General features: G+C 41.4%; 1 protein-coding gene across 20 annotated transcripts in view; it reads left to right on the top strand.

Moving 5' to 3' along the window:
- MLLT10 (MLLT10 histone lysine methyltransferase DOT1L cofactor) overlaps window positions 1-22,271 on the top strand; it is a 231,308-nt gene that overhangs the window by 136,518 nt on the left and 72,519 nt on the right. For all 20 annotated transcript variants that reach the window (XR_010598232.1, XR_010598233.1, XM_005302764.5 and 17 more), the window contains 2 exons: window positions 5,371-5,626; window positions 10,005-10,574. Coding sequence is in view for 18 of the 20 variants with exons in the window: in XM_005302764.5 (XP_005302821.1) it covers window positions 5,371-5,626; window positions 10,005-10,574 (826 nt within the window). In the remaining 2 variants the exon portion in view is untranslated. The remainder of the gene's footprint in view (window positions 1-5,370; window positions 5,627-10,004; window positions 10,575-22,271) is intronic.

The following is a 22,271-nucleotide window of genomic DNA, read 5'->3' as shown; positions in this document are numbered from 1 at the left end:
GGGGCTCGGCAGGGGAAGGGCTTGGGGGACACAGTGGAGGGGTCCAGGTACTGGGAGAGTGTGGCTTGATGGGTTGGGGGTCCATGTGCAGCTGATTGGGGATCAGTGGGGTGGGGGTCTGGGTGTGGGGGGCTTGTTGGAGGGGTCCAGGTGTAGAGGGTTAGGGCTTGTCAGGGTGAGGGTTCGATGGGCCTGCTTAACAGGGGAGCCCCAGCTGCTGCCAAGGGGATACTGCCTGCTGGGCTCTCGCGATTCCCCTATCCCCTTTTCTTCTCCATCCCCTTCCCACATTCCCCTCCCCCTGCTCTATTCCACCCCCCTTCCTTCCCCACTGCCTCTTCTCCCCACCCCCTTACTTCCTCCTTCCTTCATTTCCCTCACTCCTCCTTACCTAGCCCCACTGCAGGCACTCACTGTTGCACAGAATAGAAAACAGTAAGGCTCCCAGCACACAAAAGGAGAGCACGACTGGCACGAGGACCCAGGAGGCATTCAGCTGCAGAGTCAGCAGATCCGAGACACAGCTTCCTTCAGCTGGGCAGCTCTGCGCTTGCAGAACGAGGGGGGCAGTGTCATGTAACCTCATGTACCATCCCATGCCTCACCTCTGTTTGGAGGGGGCAATCCCTGTCCCCAAAACTGCACTCATGGTCCGCCACCCCTCCCCCCCGCGCAGCTTCCCTTTGCTTCCCTGCTGTTTTCTGCAGGGAAACATAGGAAATCTGCAGGAGGGCCATTTTCTGCGGGCACGCAGTCATGCAGAATCCCCCCAGGAGTAACTTGTCAATGCTTAAAATGCTATAGAGGCACAGCTGCATTGCTGTAGCGCTTCAGTGTATATACTGCCTATGCTGCTGGGAAGGATTCTCCCGTCAGACACAGGTAATCCATCTCCCATTGACCTAACGCTGTGTACACTGGGACTTAGTTTGGCTTAACTATGCTGCTCAGGGATGTGGATTTTTCATACCCCTGAGTGACGTAGGCCTTGGCTACACTTGGGACTTCGTGGCAGCGCTGTGAAGCGCGAGTGTAGTCGCGCCGCCAGCGCTGTGAGAGCTGTCGCTGTATGTACTCCATCTCTCCGAGGGGAGTAGCTGGTAGTGCTGCGAACAAGCGTGCAGCGCTGCAGGCTCTGATTACACTGGCGCTTTACAGTGCTGTACTCGCGCTCGGGGGGTGTTTTTTCACACCCCTGAGTGCAGCAAGTTGCAGCGCTGTACACCGCCAGTGTAGCCAAGGCCATAGTTATGCTGACCTAATTTTTAGTGTTGAGTGGGCCTTAGTCTAGATAAGGCCTTAACTATTGTGGTGTTGCCACCACATTGTAATAATCAATATCAGATTGTAATGAGTGTAAATCAAGAGGTGAATTTGTAATGGCCAAGAAATAGATTTTCAAAAAGAAGTTAAGAATAAAACTGGAAATTAAAAAGTATAAAAGCAAAGATAAAAGATAAGCAAGGTTTAAAACTAAATAAATCTAGAAATAGGCAGAGTGAAAAATAAATAGGCAAGAATTAAAACAAAAATTAGAAAATAGGCATGTAGGAAATAAAAGTAAGTAAAATAAATGAAGGGTTAAAACAATTGTAAGAGTGAAGAGGCAGTGGCTGAAAACTTTTAAATACAGATGCTTTTTAAAAAAAAGAAATTGTATTGGCAAGAGTTATTAATAAATCTTATTAAAATAGGCAAATTATTGTTGTGCTGTACCAAGCATGTATGAACACATGGACTTTGACCTAAGGAGTTAAATATCTTAAAAAAAAAAAAAAAAAAAAAATGAACCTACTGCCTTTCATCCCAACATCTGTTGTCCACCCCCCCCCCCAAACAAACAAAACAAAACAAAATAAAAACCCATCAAACATGTATGGAAAATTACTGGAATAAAAATTTGTGCCTGCCATTACCCTGATCGCTTTGCCTGTTTCATTGGATCTCTTTCTCGCACTCTTTGTCTATTTTTTGTCCTTTTTAGTTTGCAGTAAGCATGTTGGGCCTGGGTCTATGTCTTTGGGTATCTCTTCACAGCATAGTTAGGTCTAGTTATAACTTGAATGTTACCCATAACTCGATTCCCATCCACCCACAAAATTCTCTAGTGGTGCTTTAGCTGGCCTATTGGGGTGGGGTGGATGGAGGCTCCAGTGATGCAGGTGCTTGAGATTGTAATGCAGTGGGGATGCAGTATCTCAAGTTACAACAGCTCATCAGTAGCTAATCAAATCACTCTGTAGCTGGAATGTTGTTTTGAAATTTGGTTTGGCCTCTCACTCACGCTAGGTTAACTCGAGGTGCAGTAACTCGAGTGCACTATTTCAAGCTAACTGTGACAGTGAAGACAAGACTCGTGTTTGTCCAGCACAATGGGAATCCCATTCTCTTCGTGGCATTTAGGTGCTGCCTAATAGAAATAATAAGTATAACAGTTTGGAGCAGCTGTGGCTAAACAAGTATTTGTCAAGTGGGGTAGAGTCATAACAGATGAATGCTGTCTGTCATAACTATATATATATATATATATGCTACTTTCTTTTGCTAGCATTGTGCTAGTCCTGTGCTGCCATCCATTGTAGTTCTGACATTCCTTATGGTGACTTATTAATTTGTTAGTTATGCATATTTCCTTTTCTCACTACTAGATGACCTCCTCAGGTCTCTTCCAACCCTAATTTTCTATGATTCTATACTATTCAGAAAATCCTAAGTGAAATTTTTCTGCAGCTCTGAACTGAGCCACGTTGGCAGTTTTGGAGAGTTCCACTTTGCCTACCTTTATTTAAAGTAATTAACCTCACTGGCATACATTTAACTCCCATTCTTCTCTCTCAGATTCAATAACATCAGTTAAAACTTGTTGGATCTTTTGATTGAGGAATATGCATGTTTTTTAATACAATTGGTTGCTTTGCAGATCTATTCCTATGACTTTCTGCAATTTGCATGTTAGTATTGCGTTTCACTTAATAGTGTTGCATGGTGGGTTTTTTTAGTTCATTGTACTACATATTATGGCTTTGTTTATATGCTACAGTGACAAAAGAACAACAGCAAGCATTGGAGTGCATAGCTCTTTTCATATTTTTCAGCTTTTTCTGAGTCTAGCTAGCTAACATGAAGACAATATGATTTCTAGAATTTCAGACTTTGGGGGGATCAGAATATTACATAATATTTATGCTTAGAGTTTGAGTGGTGCAAAGTAACAGCTTTAAACTTCCAGGTGACTCTAGTATCTTTTCCATTAAGTGGCATTGGGGAACTGACCAAACCTAATTTGATCCTCTGAGTGGGAGTTCATATTATGTTTCCATGTACAGTACCCTTGCTCGGTTTCCTCTCCCTCCCCCACTTGACACATGAGTGAAGAGTACCAATGTGTTTTCTTTACGTGGCTTTTGACCTGTACTAGGTCATATAGGTCACATGTGAGTGGGATGGAGAGCTTCAGGACCAGCCCAAGCTAATGGAAAAATGATTGAAAAATGAGCTGGGGTGGTTTCCCAATTGACCTGCCCAGCATGCAAAAGGTTCATGTTTCCAAAGTAAGCCATGGAATTTAATCAGCTTGAATCCTATTGGTCTATGCAAATAGGATTTCATTTCTTACTAAAATGACTTTGAGAGTAGTTGGTAAACTTGTAGGTAATAATTTTAAAAAGTAGTGCCCTGCTTTGTGCCATGGTTTACATTGTTTGCCCTGAACTGTGAAAACTTGAAAAAAATACAGTTAGAATGAAACAAATTTACATGGGAATATATTGCTTCTAAAGAGGCTATTGAGCAAACGGGTAGTTTTCTAAAATAAAAAAGTAGTATTTCTGAACACTGATAAACTACTGATTGAAAGGTACATTTTTCTCAGTACAGCTTCCTGAGATCTCACATATTGAGTAACATACCCCAGCATGTAAAATCTGAATTGCAGATAATTTTATTATAATTAACTTTTTTTGAGTTTCTGTCTGGTGGTGGTTGTATTAGTGAAAAGTGAGTTCATTTTTTCATGCCAGTTATATCAAAGCACAATGTGAAAGATAATAAATTGTTTTTTATAGTGCTATAGACCCAATTCAAGAAAGCATCTTTTTAGAGAATAGTTTTAATGGGATTTAAGCAGTACATGTGTAAATGTTTTTTTTAGTAGGGATGGATTTAAAGACATTTTAGTGCTGTCCTGAATCTCAGAGCCTTAATAATGATTAAAGAATCAGAAAGAAAAATGTACTGTTTAATATTGATATAAAATATTTAAACAAAGATCTGGTTGTTTAACATTTAGGAGGTTTTCTACCAATCAAAATGCAAATTAGTGTTTTGTTTAATTATACGTCTGCTCAGTTTAGTAAAATATAACTGCTGAATAATGTCACTCCTTTTCCTCATATTTTTTTCATCCAACATATAAAATCCTTCATCTTTATTAAAGACTTTATGGAGTTATTTAATATCATTATATTTGTATTTTTTTCATTTTAGCATACATAAATTATATCATCACAAAAAAGCTTTTTGAAAAATATCACTACCAGCAAAAGGCCTCACAATACCTTAATAAAATAATCTTTACAATATTAACTCATTCATAGAAATACCAGATAAACTCAAAATAAATATAGACATTGAATAGATATTGAATGGGAGTTTTGCCATTGATTTCAATGGAGTCAGAATTTCACTCAGTTATCAAAATAGTTATAATTGACTACTATTCTAACATTTTTGCCAAAAATCGCACAGCCAAGCTTATAGAGTTTAATCATGTTATATTAACAATCCAACAATTTCTTCAAAGTAACTTCTACATCTGAATAATCATTACTTAAACACTCCTAATTTTGCCTAATAAGTAAGATTTTGTCATAATCGCACATTTTCTGGTGCTATAATCATAAAACTGTAGGTTTTCTGATTATACAGCATGCTTCACAAGCTTGCTAAAGTTTCAGGAATAATTGCCATTATTTTGATCAGTAGAGCTAGTAGTGTTACTATTTGCCTTTTGATAAATATAGTGGATATGTCAGCACGTACATTTCTATTAATTGCTGCAATCTGATGCTTGCTAACTGAACTGACAGCTGGCACTATATCTGATCAAAAAAATTACATATTAGTAACTGACTTTCTGTTCTTTGTTTTTATGGTGCTTCATAACATAATATTAAAAGTTTCAAAAATTATTTTAAAAAGTATGCTGCTAACTTGTGAAACTAAAAAGAAAGACTGTTAATGTTTTCTTTATTGTTAGGATACTCGAATGTTCCTCTCTCTTTCACTAATTTTTTTTATTGGTTGATGTACAGTTTTTTTGTGGTCTAACTGTCTCTTTTTTAACTTCTTTTCTCTTAATCAAAATGTTAGACTTACACAAGCACTAGCAACAATTCTATGCCAGGCTCCTTGAAGCGGTTGGAAGATACCACAGCTCGATTTACAAATGCAAATTTCCAGGAAGTCTCTGCACATACTTCAAGTGGAAAAGATGCTTCAGAGGCTAGAGGGTCAGAGAGCAAAGGGAAGAAATCTGCAGGTCACAGCTCAGGTCAGAGGGGAAGAAAGCCTGGTAGTGGAAGGAATCCAGGAACAACCGTGTCAGCTGCTAGTCCTTTTCAGCCAGGTATTTAAAATAGCAATAATACTGTTTCCCTGATGACCTCTGAGTAAACAGATAGAAATCTTTCATACTTAAATTTAAAAAATCGTTTACCCATCATCCAGAATAATGATAGGAAAGTTTGGTTATTTTAAATCAATAAATGCTTGTTGCATCTTTTGCTGGTTACTTTGTTTTCAGAAAAAGAGATGCCTGTCTCTTTTTTGTATGCTATGTGTATGTTCTGTTTTTACAGGAAAAGACAGTTTATGCCCATTTAGGTTTAGTTTTCACTTAACATTTCTGGTTTTGGCAATTTGTAAATCTGCTGGCAGATTTGCTCACTGCTGAAATTTGGCATGTAAGGTCTGAGTATAGGAGACATTTAAAAAAACCCCACAAATCTTTAATAATACTGATTTTAAATTGCTGAGTATAAAAATGAAACAGAACAAACTTCTGTTTGTATTTTATGTACCTTAAAATCATGTATAATGTGTCCTAAATGATTATTTTCAAGATAGACTGAAACTTGTCTTAGGAGCTTTTTCTGAATCCACAATGTGACTTCAAAATATAAATACACATTTTAATTTTTACATCATTCCAGTCTATTGGGTATATAATGTTTTTGGGGATGTTTGTATGTTACCCATATTTTGGTGATTTTTATATATTGCATAGGTCTTTCTGACATTCTAAAATAACTTTCTAGAGCCATTACTGGCATCTTTAAAACAATAGTAACAAAAACCACCCTTTTCCCACCACCCCCAAAAAAACCCCAACCGAAAATGCACACACTATTTCTGGTCTGTCTGAAGGATAGTTTGTGGTGGTCAGGGAGAGTAGTAAGAATCCATAATAATTTTTACATTGTTTATTAATAAAAATTCATTCTACAAATCTGTTAATCTGTGGGGTATAAACCCACAAGTCATGCAGTTTAAAGAGGAATTATGTTCATTCTTCTTCGAGTGCTTGTTCACGTCCATTCCACATTAGGTATGTGCGCGCCGCGTGCACGAGCGCTGGAAACTTTTCCCCTTAGCGGCTCCCAGCGGGCCAGCAGGGCCCCCCCAGAGTGGCGCCACTGTGCCGTGCATATATACCCCCACTGGCCTGACCCCCTCCAGTTCCTTCTTACCGTCCGTGGCGGCATTGGAACAACCTCTTACTCTCGTAAGAGAAGCAATCCCTTAGCCTTAGAGTTGTATAGCTGTTATCAGTTAGTTATCAATTGTTTCATGACTCCTACCCTCCTCCAAAGGTAAGATTGTGATTTACCTAATGTGGAATGGACGTGAACAAGCACTTGAAGAAGAAAAAACGGTTACTTACCTTTTCGTAACTGTTGTTCTTCGAGATGTGGTGTTCACGTCCATTCCACCACCCATCCTCCTACCCCTCTGTGGGAATCGCCGGCAAGAAGGAGCTGGACGGGGTCGGGCCAGCGGGGGTATATATGCACGGTGCAGTGGCGCCACTCTGGCGGGGGCCCTGCCGGGAGCTGCTAAAGGAAAAAGTTTCCGACGCTCGTGCACACGGCACGCACACACCTAATGTGGAATGGATGTGAATAACACATCTCGAAGAACAACAGTTACGAAAAGGTAAGTAATTTTTTTTTCTGAAATTTCCAGTGTGGTGAATATCAGAATGATGACAAAGGAATATGGATTTTACATCTTCTTTCATGGTTGTTTTTTTTAAAGGTGGTTGTTGTGTGTGCGCATGTGTAGTGTTACCATATTCAAATTTCTTTGAGGGTCTGTTTTATTTACTTTCTTGAATAAGACTTCAAAAATTGATTATTGGAATCTTATATTGAAAGAGATCATTTCTTACTTAAAGAAGATGATAGTTGAGAACTTTATTATGCACATGAAGATTATTATTTTTTAAATTTGCTTATTTTGTGCAGGTTATTTAAAAACAGCATACAAGTTGAATCCATAAGATCATACCTTTTGAAGGAGTCATTTTGGATTTAAATGACCTCTCCTGCTTTTCAAGTCGAAACTGGGCCCAACAAATTTTGTCTCGAGAGCAAATAGTAAAGGTGCATCAAATGACTGTTTTGACTGAGACATTTTTAAGATGTTGGGAGCCTGTTCTGCCATGAGATGCCCTTGTGTCTCACTAATGTTAATGAGAGTTCTTTCTGTTTGTTCCCAACATGTGGTAATTTTTACATGTACATAACTCTACTACTAAACAAATTTAAAAAGGGAAAGCTTTTTTTCAAACAAAAGTGCTGTAAAAGTATGTATTAAAGTGCAGCCTTTGTTTTGAAAAAATATGTTGGGAAATCATTGTAACTTTTACTACCTCTTTGAAACCTATGACTTCCCTTTACATTCTTTTGGAAGTGTATACTAAGTGTTTCAAAACAGGTTAATGCAAATGTTCTTTTGTAACTAAGACTCTTTTCCTAATGGCAAAATTAGGGATGGATTTGTGCAATCCTTTTTAGACTTGTCCTTGATGCCTGTGGGTAGTCTTATTGGAGCCAATAGGGCTGCTTGCATGAGTACCATTTGCAGGATTGAACTCTTAATTGCAAATCTTCTGGGTAGTCATTCCTCCCATATGCTTATACTTGTTTAAACAATGTCCTCAGTTTGCATTCTGCATGCTAAAATAATCCAAACACTATCAATTTGTTGTATTGAAGTATCAGAAAGTATAAGTAATGTTTTGTTTAGATTTTCATTGTATTATGTCTTAAAAATCACAGAGCCCAAGACAGTGAAAGAAAAATAGATGCCAAGAATAGCAATAGAGTGCTGTTAAACAGAGAGAGTTTAAAGCATTATTTCCCACTAGTCAAGCTAGTAGATTTTTAGTGTTTTAAGGTACCTTATTGGTTAGGAATACTAGTTGTTCCTAAAGTGCTCTGTAGTTTAAAAGTATTTAATGCATCAGTGTGCTCTTTATACCAGCTGTAAAAACAAAAGTATAGAAGAAAGACAGATGGTGACAGGTCAGGATTGATGATGGAAAACCTCTTTTATATAGATGCTAATTGAGTAGCAAAATTGCAGTTGTCTTAAAATCACTGATGTAACGTAAATTATATATTTTAAACAGATTAACAATCTGTGTTTACTATAATGGAGTACTAACATTAAAATATGACTTTTGTTGATAAAAAGCTTTTACCAGTTTTCCAAAATGTAATTTGTGACTTTCTCTATACATACGTTGTGTAGAGTCAAAGGAATTTGAAATGTATTCTTAAAAAAACACTGACATGCAGATAATTATGCCCCATAGTCAGTTTTTTTCAAAACCTAACTTTAAAAAAAATCTATAGAAATACTTACTGAATTTCAGTGAAAACACATTTGTATTTGGACTACTTAAGCATTCCTCTGACTATTTGCAACCCAGTCATTTCAGTATTGTGCTACAGCATGAGAAGTAGAAAGTGACGGGGCATGATTCACAGTTGTATAAAGGCCTTTTTATGCTGTTCCTACAGTATGAAGGGGCTTAAAGTGCCCTTTATACATCTGCCTGAAAAATACCCCTTGTGAAGAGGACCTCCATAGCCTGTGTAGAACTGGGTGCAAGTCCTCCACACATAGCCCTACTTCAGAACCCGGGCTAGGGGGCATGTCATGGGCAGAGTGTAGGCTTGTTGGGTATGTGGCTGGTGTACACTGTGCCATAGTTATTCTTTATAGCTTGGGGGACATATAAAGCAGAGTGTAAGTTAGAGCAATGTGCTTTAACTTACACCAGAGCCCAGCATGATCCCAGAATATAGGAGCCATTAGAGAGGGCTTATAAACCACTTTTGTCCATCTTTTCCACTCACTTTCTCCTTCCCTTTCTATCCCTGTTCCCAAGTGCAGGAATGAGGTGGCTGAGAATCAGACCCAACTGAGTGAAAAACTAAGAAGTAAACACAGTAGAAATAATAAAACCAAATTAAATGTTTTAAAAATTACATTACAAATTTAGGGCTTGTCTATACTGATTGTAGCAAGCTAGGGTATAAATCTATCATGCACTAGACATGCGATCATTACCTGTGTGGACTCTGCTTCTGCACAATAGGAATTTTGTAGCGCACTCCAGTCTACTCCTGTTTGAAAGTGGAGTAGATTAAAGTGCACCAGGGAACTCTTAAGGCTTGTCCCATTGTCTAGGGGTTGATTTATCACATCTAGTGCAAGGTAGAGATATACCCTCTCTTGCCACATACCAACTGTTCACATAGACAAGCCCTAAAGTGGTAAAGCTGTGTTTCAAAAGACACCTCCAAGTTTTATTTTCTAGAATATCCAGCTTCTTGAGCAATTTTAATAGTGATAGAAGCGTTTTATTTTTAAAATCATAAAAATAATCATAATAAAAAAAATTAAATCCTTGTCTTTCTTTCTTTCTACAGGCAATTTTTTGGGGACTCCTGGCAGTGTAAAATCATCTTCTGGAAGTTCAGTTCAATCTCCCCAGGATTTTTTGAGTTTTACAGAATCAGATCTGCGTAATGACAGTTACACTCATTCCCAACAGACTTTGTCAACCAAAGATGTACATAAAGGAGAGATGGGAAACCAGGAAGGGAGTGTGAATTGTTTTAGTTCCTTAATTGTTCTCCCTTCAACCTCAGCCGTTGTTTCCCAGTCTAAAAACTTTGACAGCTCACCTGGAGACTTAGGTAATACAAGCCTTACTTCAGCGGGATACAAGCGAGTCCAAACTTCTGGGATAGAAGAAGAGACTGTAACAGAAAAGAAACGGAAAGGAAATAAACAAAATAAACATGGGCCTGGTAGGCCCAAAGGAAATAAAAGTCAGGAGAGTATTTCCCACCTATCAGTTTCTTCTGCTTCTCCAACGTCATCTGTGGCATCTGCTGCAGGAAGTGCAACAAGCTCTAGTCTTCAAAAGTCCCCAACGTTGCTCAGGAATGGAAGTTTACAAAGTCTTAGTGTTGGATCATCTCCAGTTGGTTCAGGTAGGCGTTTCAGATTTGTTGTTTCATATCTTAAAAAATGCGTGGCTTCATTTTAGAAAGTCACAATTCTGAGTATACTTTCAGAAATGTAAAGTAGCATTTTACTTTAAGTATCTTTAATGTTTCTTTTAAAAAAAGAATTGATAAGCAGATAATGACCTTGGTAAGACTAACTTTTTGCCATATGTTTCGGTACATATAATCCTTAGACAGCTACAAATAGATTGATCTGACTGTATCTGGTATTGGCCTAACTGCCGAAGCTGCGGAAACAATGAAATGTATAAATGTGTTATTTTGAAATGATGTAGTATAAGATTTAACTATAGCAAATGATATTTTGTGCAGGTTACAGAGTTTTATGTTCTATTACACATACAAAACAAAATCAGTATTAAAATATATTCAGCATTCTCTGCAGTTGACAGACCGCACTCAGTTTCAGTCCACCTGCACAAAAGTTTTGAAATTTGTTTATGGAAAAAGTACTAGTTTAAAAAAACATTTAACAAGTCCTTTGTTATAACCTGGGCCCAATGTGCCTGAGTGACAATCTCTTTCTCCAGTATCCCTCTGAGGCAGTTGAGTTTGACAGGTGTCCTCTGTGTTCTAAGGCTACATGTGAATTGGGCCAGGATAAGGCTTTTCTTGTCCAATCTATGGAGCAACCTCACAAACCATTATGCTTACCAGGGTTGTTCTGTTGTCTTCAAGGCTCCTTACAAGGCCTTTTTGTTTGGATCACTAAATTTAATCACTTGACATCTCTTTTGCACCAACTATTAATCTCCCCCCCCCCCCTGCTTTTTTGCGGGGGGGGGGGGGAAACTATTTTCTTTTGGTTTCCTTTTTGTGGCTTGTTGTCTGTGTTGTTGGATACAGTTTTACATATTTTTAATTATAAATTTGCATGGACTTCAGATGCCTAGCAATAGATACTTCAGAAAATAGCTAAAGGAAAATTCCACCTTTTTTTTTTTTTTTTTTCAAAATGAGACACATACTCCAAAAGTATAATTTGTCTTTAAAAAACAAATTGTAATTCACAAAAAAGTCAAAATGTACTTTATGTAGGGTGCTGTTTTCCTTCTAACAAGTTGGAAGTCATAGAAATTAGGATCAGAACACGTACTTTTGCATTGAAATTAATGGAAAAAACGAAGACTCTGAAGATAAATATTTAACTAGTGTTTTGTTTTCCAGCTAAATACTGCTTTTAAAAATTTATTGACTGTGTATTACTTTATTTTATTGCTTGATGATGTCCAAGAACTTCAGAATTATGTCCCAGTCCTGCATCAAGTTCTGCTAGTGCTGACTTCTGCATCTGTGTGGCGTCCCATGGAAGTCAATCAGATTTTGCAATGGCATGGTACAGTAGTCCAGGTAGCAGATCCAGATGCGAGATCCTGGTTTTGGATAATCTTCATTCCCACATCTTATCTTTGTCCCTATTCTCTTCTTTTTCAGTATAGTACTCTTAGGGTAAATCTATACTGCAGCCTTGGGTGTAATTTTTGCCTCAGGTAGACATGTGTGTGCTAACTTTGATCGAGCTACACACCCAAACACTCCTCCTCCTGGACTTCCAGCTCACTGCTCAAAGACCCTGCAGATAATCTCACCCCATGTGTCCAACCATATAGGAACTGTAAAGTATCTACCAAATAACTGTACGTACCTAGACATGTCACTGTTTGAGAGTCCATTATGTTAGACCTCCCAAGTTTTATCAGTTGAAAAGCTGAGGAGCTTTCCTTTGCAGGATGCTCCTGTTCATAATTCCACAAAGTTTCAGGTAGCTGATTCAATGAGCAAAGGGCAGATAAGGTAGTCAAAAGATGTGTGATGCCCTGTTTCATCATATGGCAGTCACCATCACATACACGATTTGGATATATGTAAATTATATCTCTTGCCCAAAATTTACATTCAGAGTTTGTTATTGCTTCAGTTGATTTCTGTGAAAAAAATAAGTTCTTCAAGTGGTTGCACATGTCCATTCCACTGTGGGTGTGAGTGCACCTCATGCACAGTTGTTGGGAGATTTTTCTCAAAGTGGTACCCAACTGGGCAGTGTGAGTGCTCCGTGATGCCTCACAACGCTGCATGCAGGCATAAAGGGCCACACTGCCTTCAACCCCCCTTAGTTTCTTCCTATCACCAGTGACAGTTGTTGTTAGAGATGTGATCTTTGTTTCTTCATATCGTCCTCCCTTACTGTAAATAATACCAGTTGCATTAGTTTTTAGTCTTGTATAGTATATCTGTAAATAATTAGTTATAGGATTAAGTTTAGAACACTAGCTTTTTAGAGTAGGGTCACTGGTGCCTGGTTGGGTACCAGAATGATGTCCCATTTTCCGGGCTTCAAAGCCTGTTGTTTATGTAACAGATCTATGCCAGTGAGTGACCCAGACCCCAGCTGCCTTAAGTGTCAGGGAGAGGTGTATGGAAGTGACAAATGTCACATTTGTAGAGGGTTCAAACCCCATTGGAAAAGGACAGGACTGCCACACTCAAGTACCTGCTCATGGAGTCTGTACTTCGTCCGCCGTTGGAACCCTCCTACTCAGAATGGGTACTGAGCACATCTAAGTCTGTTAGAAGTGCTTCTCCTGTTCTGACAGATTCTTCAGGCAGCTCTGCATTACTGGTGCCTAAGAAAAGACTGGTTAAGTCTCCTAAGGACTCTGTACTGAGACCCTTGGAGAGGAAGGCATTGAGTGTTTACAAGGACTCCAGTATCAGAGGGGTAGCTGTGTTAGTCTGTAGCCATAAAAACAACGAGGATTACGGTGGCACTTAAAGACGAACAGATTTATTTGGGCATAAGCTTTTGTGGGTAAAAAAACCACTTCTTCAGATGCATGGAGTGGAAATTACAAATATAGGCATAGATATACTGGCAAATGAAGTGGAGGGAGTTACCTTACAAGTGGAGAACTAGTGATAACAAGGCCAATTCAGTCAGGGTGGATGTGGTCCACTCCCAATAATTGAGGAGAAGGTGTCAATGCCAAGAGAGGGAAGATTGCTTTTGTAGTGAGCCAGCCACTCCAGTCCCTATTCAGGCCCAAATTAATGGTCTTAAGTTTGCAAATAAATTGTAGCTCTGCAGTTTCTTTTTGAAGTCTGTTTTTGAAGTTTTTTTGTTGAAGGATGGCTACTTTTAAATCTGTTATTGAAAGTCCAGGGAGATTGAAGTGTTCTCCTACTGGCTTTTGTATGTTACCATTCCCAGTGTCCGATTTGTGTCCATTTATTCTTTTACGTAGAGATGTCCGGTTTGGCCACTGTACATGGCAGAGGGTCTTTGCTGGCAGATGAAAGCATGTATCACATTAGTATATGTTCAGGTGAATGAGCCCTTGATGATGTGGCTGATGTGGTTGGGTCCTCTGATGGTGTCGCCTGCCTCAGACCCTGAGTCCCCCGTTCTAGGCCCATGGGTTCTTACAAGATGTTTGTGGATTGTTCACATGAGAATCTGTAATTGTGTTAACACAACTAAAAAATCAAGTGTAGACACAGCTTGTTAAAAAGAACATTGACAATTAAATGACTCTGGATTTAGGATTGAATACTAGCATTGGGTGAGTGAGCATAGAGGAGAATTGGAAGAAGTAAAATGTTTATTTGACAAGACATGAAATTTGGGGTGGTTAGTAGCTGTGCTGGAAGATGGCAGATGGATGTGGTAGATTGTGGTATAAGCGATAAACAACTAAAATATTTTCTATGAAGTTTTGTCCTCATGAAGAAGGAATGCTATAATGGAACAGCAATTAACACTATAATGGAAGGCTAAATTGGTCCACACCATATTAATCCCCCAAAGTGCTCTAATTTCTCCATTCCAGGGGTCGGCAATCTTTCAGAAGTGGTGTGCCGAGTCTTCATTTATTCACTCTAATTTAAGGTTTCGCATGCCAGTAATACATTTTATCGTTTTTAGAAGGTCTCTTTCTATAAGTCTATATTATATAACTACACTATTGTATGTAAAGTAAACAAAGTTTTCAAAATGTTTAAGAAGCATCATTTAAAATTAAATTGAAATGCTGATCTTACACCACCAGCCTGCTCAGCTTGCTGCCAGCCTGGGGTTCTGTTCACCTAGGCCAGCAGAGGGCTGATAAGGGCCTGCGGCCGGGATCCTAGACCTGCGGGGGGGCGGGGGGAGGGGTGTTTCAGGGGTCAGGGCAGAGGGATGGGGCTGTGTGGGGGGGTTCAGGGCAGAGGGATGGGTGTGTGTTGGGGTGGGGGGGTGCAGGGCAGAAGGCTGGGGTGCTTGGCTCGTGGGGGTGCTCCCAGCCCCCTGCCCTGAGCAGCTCAGGGCAGTGGGCTTGAAGGGATATTCCCTGTTCCACCCCCTTCCCCCAGGCTCCATCCCTACCTCTCTCTGCGTCCTCTACGGAGCAGGGAGCACGCTGCCGCTCTTCCCCCTCCCCCTTGCTAGGCCCATCAGCTGATTGGCCAGGGACGGAGAGGAGGAGGGGCAGGAAAGCACCGCTGGGGGAAGAAGCGGGGGAGGGGGGAAGCTTGGCTGCCGCAGAACCAAGCTTCTGCCTCCTGCCCCCGCAGGGGAGAGCGGTGGGCGTGGGGGCTGAGTGGGGCTGGGGGCCAGGACATCGGCAGGGAGCTGCGTGCCACTCAGAATTGGCTCATGTGCGGTGTTTGGCACGCGTGCCGTAGGTTGCCAACCCCTGCTCCATCCAATGTACTGCCCTCCCTCTGAAGATCGTAATAATTTGGGGGGGAGGGTTGCACCTTTCTCAGACTTTTCTGAGGATCCATACTGCAGTATACCCTGTTACCGTCTGCCGCTTCATATATAGCAAACTTTGGTTTGTACTAACATAAACTTTAAATTCTGATTTTGGTCAGAAATCATCAGGGGTTTGAGGTATCCCCTTCTATCTCTCTTTAGGAGCATGGATATTGAATACCAAGTCTATTTTTCATTCTAATGACAAAGTTCATACTACTGTCAGCACTTCTCAAGAGCAAGCAAACTTACCTTCTGTTTTGTTTAATGAAAGAACAGTAAAATGGCCAAGTAAAGTCTGTTCTTGTACTTCATAGTTGATGCTGTGCAATAACAGAAACTCTCCGATAAGGGCAACGTTCAATAGGCCTAGGCCTGCTGGTGAATGCACAAAAGTCAACCCTCTCTCCCACTCATAGAATAGAGTTTTTAGGGGCAATACTAGATTCGTGACAGGCCAGAACATTCCTCCCGGAATCTTGTTTCCAGGCCATTTGCTCCATCATAGAGGGCCTTGGGTGCTACCCTGCCTCCATGGCACGGAACTGTTTGATACTTCTGGGGCATATGACTGCCTGTATGTATGTAGTACAGCATGCGAGGCTTCAGCTCAGGCCTCTCAAGTCTTGGCTTGCCTAAGTATTTTGCCCAAGCCGAGACCACTTAGACAAAGTTGCCACTTCGTTCCCCCTCTGTTATCAAGGCTCTCTGGTGATGGTTCAATCCTCAAATGGCATGCACGGGAGTGCCCTTCCTCAGACCCCAGTCCTTGCGATCTCTGGTTACAGATGCGTCAGCAATGGGATGGGGAGTGCATCTAGGGGGGTTCAAGACTGAAGGTCTCTGGTCTCTAGCAGAGCTCTCATTTTACATCAATGTCAGAGAGCTAAAAGCAGTTGGTTGGCCTGCCAGACCTTCCAGACCACGCTCCTCTCCCCTGTGCCAGGAAACCCTCAAGCTATGGGACTTCTGCATAGCCCACTCAATATACCTAGAAGCATCTTACCTTCCAGGATCTCAGAACGAGTTGACGGACCACCTCAGCAGGTCTTCCACGTGAGTGGTCCATTCACCCGGACAACATCTTTCAATGGTGGGGAATTCCCCATATAGACTTGTTCATGACTAGACACAACAGGAAGTGTCTGCAGTTCTGCTCCTTCCTGTATCACAGCTCGGGCTTAATCGCGGACCATTCCTCCTTCCCTGTTTTACGTATTTCCACCCTTCCCACTTGTTCACAAAGTCCTACTGAAGGTCAGAAGAGAAGGAGCTTCTTTGATATTGATAGCACCAGCCTGTCCTCGTCAGCACTGGTACACCATTCTCCTAGACCTGTCAGCGGAGACCCCAATCACCCTGCCCCTGGTTCTGGACTTGATCATCCAAGACCATGGTCACCTTCAGCATTCCAACCTCGAGTCTCTCAACTTCACGGTATGGAACCTCCATGGCTAAACTCTCGGAGCTAACATGCTCAGATCCTGTTAGAGACGTCCTCCTGGGCAGCCGGAAGCCATCCACTAGGACCATGTATGTGGCTATGTGGAAGAGACTCTCGATTTGGTTGGTGCAGAAGGCCACTCCACCTACTCATTCATCAGTACCCCTTATCTTGGACTATCTGTTACGCCTGAAGCAGCAAGGTCTTTTGATGTCATCAATAAAGGTTCACCTGGCTGTGATTTCAGCATTCCACCCAGGGGTCACTGGCCGATCTGTTTTTACTAACCTGATGGCCATTTCCTTAAAGGGCTTCACAGGTTACACCTTCAAGTGTGACAATCGATCCCTACATGCGATCTCAACTTAGTGCTATCGAAACTAATGGGCCCCTAGCAACATGTTCACTGCTCTACCGTTCCTGAAAGGTAGCATTCCTGGTGGCTATAACTTCAGCCAGGAGGGTGTCTGAGCTTAAGACCCTGACATCTGAGCCTCCATACGCTTCTATAAGGACAAGGTCCAGCTTCGGCCTCACCCAGCCTTTCTTCCAAAGTTAGTCTCACAGTTTCATGTCAACCAGGACATTTTCTCCCAGTTTTCTACCCTAAGCCACTCACCAAGTGCTGGGAACAAAAGCTCCATTCCCTGGATGTTAGGCGGGCATTGGCTTTTTATATCAAAAAGACAAAACCATTTCGGAAATCAAACATCTTTTTGTCACAATAGCAGCCAGGATAAAGGGCCTTCTAGTGTCTTCCCAAAGGATTTCATCATGGATCATGTCCTGTATCTGAGCGTGCTATGACTTGGCAAAGATACTTGTCCCCCCACTGACAGCACACTCCAGAAGGACGTAGGCCTTCTCGGTGGCATTCCTGGCACAAGTCCCAATCCAGGAGATCTGCAAGGCTGCAACATGGTCATCGAGCCACACCTTCACCTCACACTATGCTATTACTCAGCAGGCCAGGGACGATACCGCATTAGGCAGAGCGGTACAACAAGCAGTAAATCCTTGAACTCCGACCCCTCCTCCTGGGGACTGCTTGGGAGTCACCTCCTTGGAATCAACATGAGCAAGCACTCAAAGAAGAAAAAATGGTTACCGATCTTTTCATAACTCTTGTTCTTCGAGATGTGTCGCTCATGTCCATTCCAAGACCCACCCGTCTACCTCTCTGTCGGAGCCAGCTGGGAAGAAGGAACTGAAGAGGCGGAGGGTCGGCAGCGCCATATATGTGGCGCCATGAAGGCGCTACTCCTGGGGGTGCCTGAAACCTACCCGACAGATACTGCTAGGGGAAAAACCTTCCAGTGACTGTGCATGCTGCACCCACACAGCTACTTGGAATGGACATGAGCAACACATCTTGAAGAACAATAGTTACAAAAAGGTAGGTAACTTTTTTTATTTTCTGAAAGAGAAAGAAAGAAAGAAAGAAAGAAAGATGTTCTGGTATGATCTGCCTTTTGTAAAAAACATATTGTGTTTTTTTCCAGTTATTGTTTACCTCTTTCTTTCAGAATTTGTTCTAAGGTCTTGCATACAATTGAGATCAAACTAATGGACCTGTATTTTCCTGGATCATCTTTTTCCTTTCTTTAAGTATAGTTATTGTATTTGCAATTCTCCAATCATAGAGTATGACAGGTAAGTTTACAGATTTATTAAAAACCCTTGCTATTGGGCTTGCAATTGCATATGCCAATTCCTTTAATGTTCTTTGCTGGAGATTATCTGATTTGATCCCATTAAGCTTTTGAGTTTATCTTCCTCCTTGGATGTGGTAATTTCTACTTCCATATCCTCATTCACATTAGCCACCCTGTCACTGTGCCCAACCTCCTCATTACCCTTATTAAAAACTGAGGCAAAGTATTTGTTTAGGTCTTGGGTCATATCTAGATTATATTTAATCTCCACCCCATCTTCAGTGTTTAGCAGTCCCACTTTGTTTTTCCTTATTTTCTTTTTATTTATTATTGTTAAAGAACTTTTTACTATTGGTTTTAATTTCCTTTGCTAGGTCCAGCTCTGCTCATCTTTTAGCAGTTCTCATTTTTTCCCTACACTTTCTAACCTCCAAGAGGTAGCTTTCCTTGTTGATCTATCCCTTCTTCCATTTCTTGTAGACTTTCTGCTTTCTCCTAATAACCTTTTTGAGATGCTTGTTCATCCAGTTTGGGCTGCAGCCCTGCCCTATGAATTTTTTACCCTTATTTGGGTTGCATGCTTCAGATAGCTTCTGCAGGTTTGACTTAAAGTAATTCTAAGCCTCCCCCACATTCAGGTCCTTGAGTTTTTCAGTACAGTCTGCTTCTCTAACTAATCCCTTTAATTTTTTTAGGTGTGCCCTTTTGAAATCAAGGAGACCCTAGTTACAGACCTATTTTTGTTTATCCTTACATTTAGTTTAAACTGAATTAACTCACAATCACTTGAACCAAAGTTGTCCTCTACAACCAGCTCTTCTTTGAGGTCCTCACTACTTAGCAATACTAAATCTAAAATGGCATCACCTCTTGTGGGTTCGGTGACTGTTTGGTGAAGAAATCTGTCAGCTATCACATCCAGGAATATATGGGGCGCTATCGTGATTAGTAGCATTCGTCTTCCAATGAATATCTGGGAAATTAGTCTCCCATCATCACATAATTCCCAGTACTAGTTATTTCATTTAAAATATTAGAGGTTTCTATACGTATCCAAATCTGATCCTGGGATTCTACTGCAGACCCCTAACACTATCCCAGTGGAGCCTCTGTTACCATTCTTTCTCAAAGTGATTTTGACCCAAACAGATGATGTTTTATCCTTTCCATCATTTCTGATTTCTAATTACAATGCTACTCCATCACCTTTACCTTTATTTCTGTCTTTCTTGAACCATACATCCCCTTCAATACCTATACTCCAGTCATAACTACTATTCCACCGTGCTTCCGTTATCCCAGTAATATCTGGTTTCGCTTCCTTCACCCGTAGTTCTAGTTGCTCCATTTTGTTACTCAGGCTCCTTGCATTGGTGTACAGACATCTTAGTTGTTTCTGCTTGTCTGTACCTAGATTCCTTGTCAGATTAGGTACAGTCATTCTACTACTGGTATCACCTACCTGACTATTACAATCTTTCCTTTTGTTGTCTATTCTCCTACCCTCTGTTGTTCTTTTCTCCATTACTGTGTCCTCGTTTACTTGATTTTCTTCCCGCTCAATGTTAGAATCAGGCGTGCAGATTACATGAGCATGTCCCAGCCATCTTCTCTGAATTAATACTGGCAACATTTTTACACAGCCTAAGGCCCTGGTCCTGCCAACTCGTGTGTAGTTACTCAGATTTGTGTTGGCAGGATTGGAGGCAATAAAACTACAATCCCCCACTCTTCCCCCCCCACCCCCTCAAAACAAGTCTAGTGAATGGTTGAAATTCATTTGTTATAAACAACAAATGTTCTGCAAGAGTTCCATAAACAAGAAACTGAAAGTTCTCACAAGGTTAAGCTTAGGAAAACCAAATGATAGATGAGTAGGCTGTGATACCTAAAACTATTCATGACAACTATTTTTTTTTTTTAGAGGTCTCCTGGAAAGGTTTCAAAAGGAACACATTAATAAATAGGTTCCCCTCTCTCAGCTTTCTAGTAAAACAGAATTATCTTGATGATGCAAGGAATGGCGGTTAGACCAAGGAATAGGGGTTTAAACTGGAAAATGTTTATCCAGGGCCGGCACATTAAAATTTCTACCCAAATACATTGTGCTGCGTGCTATATAAAAACATAACCATAGTCCCTGTTTACCTTCCTTCATTTCTCTGCGCAAGTAATTTTTCAACATCACAAAACTGCTTGCGCTTTTGGTAGAGGTGGGGCTAGTGGGCCTCTGGATAGTGGCCCTCAGATGTCCCAGTCAAGATAGAGCTGCTGACATCAGAATGCCTGTAAAGGGATTGTCTTATGCTGCTGGAAGTGTGGCTGGGTACTGTAGTGGGGTCCATATGCTACTAAAGACCTGGCTCTGCAGTGGAAAGATTGAGGTTGGCGTGATTAGTTCCTTACTCCTGGTCCTGCTGGCTGTGATAACCCCTTTTTATATTTAAAATGGTGAAATTCACAACATTTTTGGACGCTTGTAATTTTACAGATATTTCCAAAGAATTCAACAACTTTTTGTTCCCTAACAACCTTTAAAGAAAGCTGAACAAAATTTTAGAATCCCAAATCTCTGCACACATGCCCTTTGGCTCTGTTTCCAATAACAGAGTAACTCCTCGCTTAACCAAGTTATATTCCTGAAAAATGCAACTTTAAGCGAAACGATGTTAAGCAAATCCAATTTCCCCATAAGAATTAATGTAAATGGGGGGAGGGTTAGGTTCCAAGGAAATTTTTTTCACCAGACAAAGACTATATATATATATATACACACACACACACACACAGACACACACAGAGTATAAGTTTTAAACAAACAATTTAATACTGTTACACAGCGATGATGATTGTGAAGCTTGTTGAGGTGGTGAAGTCAGAGGGTGGGATATTTCCCAGGGAATGCTAAATGATGAATTAGCACTCAGTTGAGCCCTCAAGGGTTAACACATTGTTGAGCCCTCAAGGGTTAACACATTAGCACTCAGTTGAGCCCTCAAGGGTTAACACATAGCCTCACACTCTACAAGGCAGCAGGAATGCAGGGAGGGGAGACATCATGGCAGGGAGAGATAGACACGCACCGTGTATGAGAGAAAGAGATGTGCATTGCCCCTTTAAGTACGCTGACATCACTCTAAGTACATTGCCTTTTTAAGTAGATCAGCAAGTTGAGACAGCATCTGCTGCCGTCCTGAGCCCTGTCGTGTCCTGCCCCTGCTCTGTTGAGATGGGGTAAGTGGGGTGCAGGAGCAGGGGGGAGGTGGACAACCTGACATTACCCCCCACACACGCACACAGCAAGGAGGAGGCTCCTGGGAGCAGCTCCAAGGCAGAGGGCAGGAACAGCACATGGCAGTGGGGGGAGGGACAGCTGAACTGCCCGGCAATTGATAGCCTGCTGGCGGCTGCCGCACAGGGAACTTAGGGGAGCAGGGAGCTGATAGGGGGGCTGCCGGTCCACCCTGGTTCCAAGCCCCCACCAGCTAGCTCCAACGGGCTGCTCTTCCTGCAAGCAGTGGACAAAGCAGGTGGCTGCCAAACGAGATTATAAGGGAGCACTGTGCAACTTTAAACTAGCATGTTCTTCTTCGAGTGCTTGCTCATATCCATTCCATTAGGTGTGCGCGCGCCGCGTGCACGATCGTCGGAAGATTTTTACCCTAGCAACACCGGCGGGTCGGCTGTGGAGCCCCCTAGAGTGGCGCCTTCATGGCGCTGAATATATACCCCAGCCGACCCGGCGCCCCCTCAGTTCCTTCTTACCGCCCCTGACGGTCGTTGGAACTGTGGAGCGCTGCTTAGCTGTTCTCCACTCTCCCTAGCTT

Source organism: Chrysemys picta, chromosome 2 (genome assembly GCF_011386835.1).
Source record: "Chrysemys picta bellii isolate R12L10 chromosome 2, ASM1138683v2, whole genome shotgun sequence".
NCBI classification, from domain to species: domain Eukaryota; kingdom Metazoa; phylum Chordata; order Testudines; family Emydidae; genus Chrysemys; species Chrysemys picta.
The sequence above is the reverse complement of the archived record's forward strand: the minus strand, read 5'-3'. Positions and strand labels throughout refer to the sequence as shown.